The sequence below is a fragment of the Adiantum capillus-veneris genome, chromosome 2 (genome assembly GCF_014529385.1).
Source record: "Adiantum capillus-veneris isolate H3 chromosome 2, ASM1452938v2, whole genome shotgun sequence".
NCBI lineage: Eukaryota > Viridiplantae > Streptophyta > Polypodiopsida > Polypodiales > Pteridaceae > Adiantum > Adiantum capillus-veneris.
Window position 1 is genome coordinate 50,707,499 of NC_140932.1, and position 10,237 is coordinate 50,717,735.

The 10,237-nt window shown below is 42.8% G+C and overlaps 1 protein-coding gene across 1 annotated transcript; it reads left to right on the forward strand.

The window, feature by feature from the left end:
• Window positions 1-429: 429 nt before the first annotated feature.
• Window positions 430-855, forward strand: LOC147462765 (uncharacterized). The gene has a single exon (XM_086527298.1). It carries the CDS (start codon window positions 430-432, stop codon window positions 853-855), a length of 426 nt encoding a protein of 141 aa, XP_086383424.1.
• Window positions 856-10,237: the final 9,382 nt, after the last annotated feature.

Here is a 10,237-nt window from a genome sequence, read left to right on the forward strand (position 1 = left end):
AATATGCTGAAGGTTCAGAGTATGCAAGCTGAAAGGAATGCAGAAAAATTGATGGAGTTTAAAGGACAGGTGTCACAAGTGAAAGAGTTTGAAGAGCAGATAGCTATGATGAAAGTAAAGTATGAGCAGGATATGGAGGAAACAGTGGGGAAACAGAAGATGGAGTTAGCAAAAGTGAAGAGATCATTGGGGGAGTTTAAGCAATGGACTGAGAAAGTGGAGGCATCGGTTGCTTTGGAATTGGAAGACATGGCAAAGAGGAATGCAGAGTTACAGGTCACTGTGGAGATGCAGAGGTTGAGATTGGAACCTTTGTAGATATTAGAGCAACAGATGTTGGCACAAGAGGAAATTAGCTTGAGTGCAGTATTAATGAAAGAAGGAGAAGTGTCTATTCTCAAGCAGCAGTTAGCTTTGGTTGCACAGGAGATGTGGCAAAAGACCAAGGAAAGAATGAGATTTGTCATTAAGTATCCATATGAGGTGTTAAAGGCAGGGTTAGTGCATGAGGTAGAAGCACAATTGTTGAAGGAAGTGGAGGAATTGCAAAAGGAGAGAGACTGTTTGAAGCAACAGGTTCAGCAGATGGAAGAGAATAAGAGACAGCAGCTTGCAGAGTCAGAAAAGAAAGAGGAGAATTTTACTAATAGTTTTTTGATGCAGGATGTAGATGAGGAGAAAGTGGCAGAAGAGCAGATCGATACTGAGATTGCAGATAGAGCACAAGAGGTGGAAATGGGAAAAGATGATGCAGCAGAATCAGATGCAGTAAAGGAAGCAGAGCTGGTGGATCATAAAGTGAATACTGAGGACCAGAGTAAGGAAGAAGCTGTGCAGCAGAGGGTGGATTCCTGATCAAGGGATATGTGGATCTGGGTCAGATTTCTGCGAAATCTACCACCGGGGCGTGCCATGTGTTGAGAGGCACATGTCAGAAACTGACTCTGAATAGCTAAGTCGGATTTTGACTTATCGGATATTTGCTAAGCTGTATTTTGCTAAGTCGGATGTAACTGTATTTCAGTTGCAGTCTGCTGAATGTCTTGTGACTGGGTAGTTAAGTCGGATTTATCTATATAAGTGGGGAATGTATCTGCGCACGAGGTATCTGTTCTCTGATATGAATGTGATGATGATGGTGCAGTGCAGCAACTATTCAGTGTATTTTCTGCTTACTCTGATATTTAGAGTAGTCATGTTTACTGTGTCTGAATTGTTGTTAATGAAGTATGGTGGAGTAGATGGTTATTATTGCTGTGTATGATGTTCATGTGTTGACCTAACCCACAACACATTTGGCGATCCGCTGGGTTAACGTTTATTTTCAAGTAATGATGCATGTCAGAGGGAGACAAGAGAGTAGGAAGAGTGTACTACACAAGGGCTCAAGCACAGGCTGGAAACATTGATCCATTTAACTATGATCATGACAATCAGCAATCACCCGATGCTCAGGGGCAGCAACCTGTAGACCAAGGAGGGGTAGGATTAGGAGCAGCAGGAGAAGAGAGAGTGAGGCAATTTATTGGAGCTTTATTCCTGGCAAGAAGAACCACCAGGAGAAGGATCCAGTTTGACCCACTTCAGGGGGCTACCAGGCAAAGACCTAGGAGACCACCACAACCCATTCCAATGGCTCAACCACCACCCAACCCAAAGGTCAAGGCAGCCAAGTTTAGAGCAGGGAGTAAGGAAGATGCTGACTGTCATGTGGCACGGTTTGAAACTAAGTGGCAGGCAAGTGGCTATCAGGTGATGTATGCTGATGGAGTAAAGATGGAACAGTTTGCTGCCACATTGGAAGGAAAGGCCATGAGTTGGTTCAGCCAATATGGCATTGCACATTTTGCTACTTATAATGCTTTGAAGCAGGCATTTCTACAGAGATTTAGAAAGGAGAAGACTCCGACTGATGTCCTGAGAAAACTCAGAGACATTAAGCAAAATAAGATGCTGGTTGAAGACTATGCACAGAAGTTCAGAATTTTAGTAGAAAGATTGCAGGGGAATGAAAGACCCACTAATGAAATGTTAGCATGTTATTTTTTGAAAGGATTGAGAAGCAGCTTAAAGGGAGCAGTAGCTAGCATTGATATTGTTGGAGGTCTGGATGACCTTGTTACTGTTGCTGCAAGGGTGGAGAAGAGACTTGGCATGACCAAAGCAAAAGGAAAAGAAGACAGTGACTCAGATTCAGAAGAAGCATCTGAAGACACAGATTCCAGTGGGAACTCAGATTCAGACTCACCATCAGACAGTGATGAGGAAACAGAAAAAAGAAAGAAGAAAAAGAGCAGTAAGAAGAAGAAAGTTAAGCAAAAGCAGAGTATTGAGCAAGATTTGGTAGGCAAACTTAAAAAGTTTGGTTATTCTGTTGTAGCACCTAAAGAAAAAGTGTATTGTCACATTTGTGAAAGGGATGGACATAGTACTGCTAGCTGTTGGTATAATCCAAAGAATAGAGGGCAGACAGCACCTAACATAGGAAGAGGAAGACCAGAAATTGGAGCAAATCAAGCAGTACCATTTAGGGGAAGACCACCATTTCAGAGGGCAAGACCTCCTAGACCTCCTTGGAGAGAGCAGGAGAACAATAATAATAGGAGACCCTGTGTGTACTGTGGTGCACCAGATCACTGGGTAGGTCCCAATTGTGCTTTATGGGTGAAGCATAGGGAAGAAAGGGGAATGCCCATTGTGAGATATAATCAGCCCAATCAACCTGAAAATTAGCAACAGCAGCAACAACAGCAGCAGCAAAATCAGCCAGCAGCTCAGGCAAATGTAATCTTGTTTGATGTGTTTTCTCAGGATAAGCAGATGCAAGATACTGACCAAGAACAGGAGCAGCAAGGGAATGAAGAGGAACATCAATGGGCTTGTGACTGTAACCAATGTGTGCAGGAGGATCATGTTGAAGTTCTAGCAGTGACTAGGTCTAAGGATAAAGCACCTTTGGATTGGAAGGAGCAAAAGGGGTAAGAGACCAGGTTACAAAAAGGATTGCCAAACACCAGGCAAAGCAGGTGGATATTGAGGATGACCCAAAAGAAAAGGAAGAGCAGAATAAAGGGAGTAAGGAGATGGAAAATAAACAGGATAAGGATTGGTTTGAAATACTGTGCTAATGTTGTTTGATTTTGCAGGACTGAAGAAGGCTAAGGAGATTCATTTCAAATGCTCTTCCACCTCGACAAACGAGCTTCAACTCAATAGCTTTCGAGGACATAATCTACATCAGGAAGGGAGGCATGTTAACCCTCACGACTCACGGACACCCTATCACCTACGACGGACGTTGTATTATTTACTTGGTAGAGTCAAGTATCAGGCTTGTCGGTTCAATAGGAAAAGGGTAAGAGTGATCGCCGATGAGAGGCGCACTCTAACTAAAACATTCAAGGGATTAGTTGGCTAAGCATGGGCGCCCAAGTGTGAATGGGGCAAGCTAATATAAAAGTCAACTAAACCTAAAATTCACTCATTCACTCATTTGTGCAATTGAAGAGTGCTCTTGCTCCATCTCCATCTTCTTCTAGGCTTCATCTCCTTGTGTGTGTGTGTGTGTGTGTGTGTATGCGTGAGAGAGAGAGAGAGAGAGTGTGTGTGTGTGTGTGTGTGTGTGTGTGTGTGAGAGAGAGAGAGAGAGAGAGAGAGAGCATTGCAATGACAGCACGGCGGTGGCGAAGCGGTTGAGCATGGCGCAGTGGCGGCTCCTTCTTCTTCGCGACAAGGAATCCTCCACGGCAGCAAGCGTAGAGCGGTGAGTGACACACCATCGCCATCTATGAGATTACTAGTTTAGGCTTGTTGTGTGCTTGGAGCCATTTGTGGCTTGCACACAGTGTATTGGAAAGTTCCTTGCATTGACACGTGCGACAGACGCACACACTTGGTGGATCCAGTGGGTTCCACGTGGCCCAGCATTAATCCCACATTTGCAGACGAAGGTTCAGACGAGAGGCTTCAAGAGCTGGGCCGTGAGCTCTACTTGGGGTGTATGAGAGACTGAGAGCTCTCTTGGAGCGTTGGCTATGGCATAGCACAGGAGGCTCTGCGTGGTGGCACATCAGGCCGTAGATGGTGGTGTTTTGCCCCGGACAGGAGGCGCGCGGTGATAACCCGGCCTGTGGCGAACGGTGGGCAGCTTGGGGGACCACCCGGTGCTGACATGGCTAAGGGCGCCCGGTGGTGCCAGTTCACGCACCCTCTAAAGTCTTTTGAAGGGGAGGGGAGACCCCCATTGACGATGTAGCTAATGCATAGGGGGGTGTCCCACGACGTTCAAACGGGAGGCAGCTAAAGAGACATGCAAGGGGGCAGTCCCATGTGAAATGAAGAGAGAGAGAGAGAGAGAGAGAGAGAGAGAGAGAGCCCTAGGGGGCTGATATGTGTATAAGAAATGGGCGGGCCCGTTTCAAGGCCAACCAAACAAAGGCAAAGTCAAGGAGGGAGGCCGGGACCAAAGGGGAGAAGGAGGAGAGAGAGAAAAAGAGAGAGAGAAGACTGGTAGGAGCCGGACAGAGATGGTCAAAGGGAAATTCAAAAGGGTAGTGCAAGGCTAGGCTCTGCAGAGGGTAAAAAATCAAGAAAAAAGAAAAAAGAAATAAAAGTGCCTAGGGGAAATAGCAACATCGCTAATGCCATCCCCCCCCCCCCCAAAGTGCAAAGAGAGCAAGAGAGAGCAGCAGAAAGCAAGGTGGCTACCTCCTCCCAAAGTTACCAAATGTGAATGCCACATGCAGTTTTCAAAGTTGAAGACCCCCCACTATAAAAGTCATTTTTTAATCAAAGTAGAGGCTTTTTTTGTGCCGTTTGAAGCCTGCAAAGTGGAGCTCTCTGACAGACTAATCCCTTTGTACTATTTTCTTGAAAATGGCCATGGTGATGGCATTTCAAGCCTTTGTACATGCCTTTTGAAGTGCAATCAAGCCTCTGCTATCCCATTGTGTCGTTGTTTCCCCTTCTCCCCCTCTCTTTCTCCTGCTCTCGTGTTTCTCGTCGGTGCCGATAGTATGGATGTGTTTGCCCCCCTGGACCAACGGTGTTTTGTGTGAGAGAGTCAGATTGAGTGGCTGTGTGTGTGTGTGTGTGTGTGTGTGTGTGTGTGTGTGTGTGTGTGTGTGTAAAGGTGGAGACAGACCGTGGCAGTAGGTGTGCGTTGTGTGGTGGATTTGTGGAGTGTGTGAGCAGTGGAAATTGAGCAGGCGGTGGTCTTCTAGTGAGAAGTGTGTTTTTGAAGGTGTTTTCTGAGAGGATAGGGGTGCTGTGGATACCCTGAGCTATTGAGGGGCCCTTGTGTTTGTGCCGGGCGTGTTCCCCCATTTCCCCTCTCCATTGTAGGACATGCTCTATGGGGTCTTTGATTTTGATTGCTTGCTTCTCAATGCCCAGTCATAGTGCCAACCCCCAATCAATGACCCACACACGGCACACCCTCCTTAGTGAAAGTCAGTCATGAAGTTCCATGGGTGCAAGTCACAGTGTATAATTCCTTTGATGTGTGCATATGCCACGGTATTTATTAGAGCATCCATAAAAGAAGGCGCACAATTGAGCATATGCTTGCACATATTTAACTCTTGCTCTGTGGGAGGGCATCTATGATCTTCTTTTTGAGCTACCAATATGTTAGAAAATTTTCCTTTTTGTGGTGGAACACACTCTTACATGTCACCCAAATCCATGCTATTGAAGCAAGGAAAAACCAGGGACCATGTTTCTTGGTGTGTTTGTGCTATGCATCTAACGATGCCCCTGTGGAAAAATTGCACGCTCGCCTCTAGAGCAAAAGATTGGAGGCTCTCTGCTGCATCTCCTTTGAAGTCTTTGACTACATACTGCACTTCTGGTGGTAGACAAGTGACTCCTTTGATTGTGCACTCTGACACAACTCCGTAGCATCCTTTCCCAAGATTTCAACCACGTTTGATAGCTTCGGGTGTGAGGTAAACACCAATGGACATTGAGACATAAAAAAAGTGCGTAATAAATGCTCGCGATCCATCCCAGATTCTGTATCTGATCTTCCTACTACTGCATCTTGAGAAGATGCTCTTGAATAAAAGATGGATCTCGCTTTGTGGCTATGGACATCTTGAGCATCAATATTGTGCGCTCTTTTTGACTTTGACATCTCTACACGCCATACATTAGTCCAATTTTGTAGCTTGGCTAGATCCACATCCGCTGGTTCATCAACACCCAAGTCTCTTATGAATTGTGTCATATTGCCCTACGGATAGCCTTTGCATCTACAAATGAGAAGTGTGCCCGAACTGCTTCAATTATGGTATCAAAGAAACCATCTTTGCACGTCTCAATCTCCAATATAGAGGTAATCTCCTCCGTGGTCAGGGCACATATACACGTGACCAACAGAGTTTTGATCTTGGTTTTGAGATCCTTCATTTCCACAGGATCCATGTATGCTACAATCATCACATATTTCATGATTTTTAAAGACAACATAACTTTAAATTTTATAGCAAATATATACTTCATCCATTGAAACTAATGACAACACTAGCTTAAAGAGTAGGCGATCAATGAGAGTGACGACACCTCCAACCCGGTAGTAGGGTTGATTCCAAGACCACCACTGAACTAATCCAACAAAATAGGGAATCATTCAATGCAACTAACGACACCTCCAACCCAATAGTAGGGTTGATGCCGATAGCAACATTGAACTAAGCCTAAAAAGTAGGGCATCATTTGATGAAATTGATGACACTTACAGCCCAATGGTGGAGCTGATGCCAAAAGAAACACCAAAGTAACCTAAAAACAAGGGCATCATTTGATGAATCTAACGACACCTCCAACCCAATAGTAGGATTGATGCCGAACAAAACACCAAACTAGCCTAAAAGCAAGGGCACCATTCGATGAATTTAATAACACCTCCAACCCAATAGTAGGACTGATGCCAAAAGAAACACCAAACTAGCCTAAAATCAAGGACATCATTCGATGAATCTAATGACACCTTCAACCTAGAAGTAGGACTGATGACGAAAGAAACACATAACTAGCCTACCAACACGTATATCACTCATAAAACATAGAAAGTAGTCTATTAGCTTGTACATCGACTCCCAATCCAATAATAGAACTGATGATGGGAATAAGGCTAATAGAACTACCTATAGATTGAACATCGACTTCCAATCCAAAATAGAACCGATGCCGAAGTGAACACAGTCGACACATTGTAAAACAGTGCCTGCTGGTATAGCATTTCACAAAGACACTCTTGGCCCAATATTAGGACCAATGCCGGCGTGAAAAGCAAGATCAACATACTTTTAAAACTACAAAAAACATTTATTAAAAAATTAGTATACCAACTTAAAAACATAGTTAAAGAGCTTATGAAATTAAGCTAAAATTCATACCATAATTTTTTGTCTCCCTTGTGAGGGCTTTGAACATTGTGACAATTCTTTGGTTGGATACCTGGGCAAGTTAGAGGTGTAGAGCATGAGAATTGTGAAGAAAATGGGGTCTTATTTATAGATACCATGGGGGCCCGCCGGGCTACAAAGCGGGCCCGTCGAGGGACGACGGGCTACAGACCTATACCGACAATCAAATCTCACCGGACCTTCCAGTCCCCTTCAAGGCACCATGCCATTTTTTTGTGAATGTGAAGACTTGTGAATTGAGAATTTTTTTAATTAACGGTGTGATCACACAAAAAAACACATGATCGCATGAATTTAAAATCCTTGCAAGTTCCAGCTAGCATTTGATATAGGACAATATCTCTATCAATCGTGGTGTGATAGGAATTGGAACTTGTGAATCTACTTATGCTATGTTCATTAGTGATACAAGGTCTTTCAACCATCTAGGAATCCAACAGGCCAAGGCACCCCGCAATGATCAGAGCTAAGTTTCTTCTTAGGATATCTTTTTTTTTTGGAACATTTGTGCATCAGTTTGCTTCCCAGGCATTACCTTTGTATGAGCTCAAAAAGAAGAGCAGTAAGTTCAAATGGACTGCTGACTGTGAAGAGAGTTTTCAGAAGTTGAAGAATGCCATTATTAGTAAACCAATACTTTGACAACCGAATTGGGATGTCATTTTTCATGTACATGTAGATGCTTCAGGACTGGTGATGGGAGCAATATTGGCTCAGCCAGAAGGGAGGACTGATTATCTAGTATATTCTGCCAGTTGAAGATTCAGTCAGGCTGAACAAGGATATACCACTACTGAAAGAGAAGCCTTAGGAATGGTTTTCAGCACTACCAAATTTTGACACTATTTGTTGGGCAAACTATTTTATTTTTATGTGGATTATCAAGCATTATTATTTTTTATCAACATAGTCATTATTCAAGGCAGAGTGATAAGATGGATGATGTTCCTGATGGAATTTGAATTTCGTATTTTTCATAAGCCTGGTAAAACCCATTGTGGTGCTGATTTCTTATCCAGAAGTACGGATGGATACTCTGAGGCATCTTTGAGAGATGAGCCATTGGATGCATAACTATTTCAGATAATAGTTGAAGAAACAACTGATCCAGAGTTGTATGATGTATATTAGTTTATTTCTAAGGGAGGATTCCCAAACAATTGGACACAGAATCAAAAGAAGGATTTGATTATTAAGAGTATGAAGTTCACCATCATTGGCGGATCACTTTATAGACTAGGAGTGGATGGGGTTCTTTGAAGATATGTACCTATGGAAGGCAGAATGTAAGTTATTTCAGAGGCACGTGATGGAGATTTTGGAGGACATTTCTCCACTGATATCACAAGAAAATTTTGTAGGCTAGTTTGTGGTGACAAACTTTAATAGTTGATGCTAGAAGCTTTTGTAAAACATGTGATATATGCCAAAGGACGGCTAGACCCACAACAACAGACATAACTCCTCTAACTCCAATTCAGCCACTGGGAGTGTTTATGAAATGGGGTCTGTATTTCATGGGTCCATTCAAGAAAATTACTCCAAGGAAGAACATGTATATATTGATGGCCGCTTGTTATGTCACCAAATGGGTGGAAGTTAAAGCTCCTCCTAACAACACCGCGAAGTCCACTGTTGTATTCTTATTTGAAAATATTATATGCCATTATGGATGTCTTGTAGAGATTGTATCTGATCAAGGAACACACTTTACAAATGATACTATGGACATTCTAATGGAAATGCTCTCAGTAAAGCATCGAAAATCAACAACATATTATCCCCGATGCAATGGGCAAGCAAAGAGCAGTAACAAAATTGTTAATACCATTCTCACTAAGATTGTGCAGTGGGATCTAAAACTCCAGATGTTAGGGGTTTACAGCCCTAACAAGTATTAAGTGCAAGAAATATACAATATGCAGGAAAACGAGTGCATGAGACTGCACATTAAATCAGAAAACTACAGAATGTCATTGACAAAAAAAAATTGTACTGTATTACTGTATCATCTGCATCATGAGTACACACGCTATAGCATGAGTACACATAGAATGTTATTGACAAAAGGAAATTGTACTATATTACTGTATCATCTGCATCATGAGTACACACGCTATAGCACTCTGTTGAATACAGTTTGACACACATGCTAGGGAGAAGTCAACGACTCACTACTCTCAACTGCCATGATGGGCCAAGAACTAGATTGTACGCTTAAAGCTTACCTACTTAAAACTAACCATCATAGGTGTAAAAGCACCCTTAGAGTTCAAAGGTCTCAACCTTGATAACATAACAAAAGTAAATAAACTACATTGAAGCATCAAGGCATAACATCAGACTTCTCTCTGGGCATATAGAACAACCTATAAGGTCACACTGAACTAACACCATTTAGAATGGTGTATGGCACTGAAGCTGGCGTGACTATGGAGTTTGTAATTCCTAGTCTCAGGATGGCAGTAGAATATGGATTGGATTTTAATCACAATCTTAAACAGAGACTAGAGAGTTAACATAGCTGAATGAGTTGAGACAAAGGGCTATGCTGGAATAGGAAATTTTTCAGCAAAGAAGGAAACACTGGCATGATAGAAGAATCAAAGTTAGGGAATTTTAGAAAGGAGATTTGGTTCTGCTCTATCAATCTAAACTGGGTCCTAAGAAACCAAACTTATAGATAGCTTGGGATGGTTCATATGAAGTCGATTGGGTGTTTTCCAATGGCACAGTAAGGCTGAAATATTTATCTGGGTTACTACTGCCAGGTGTGTATAACGGGGCCAAACTTAAGCTATACTATT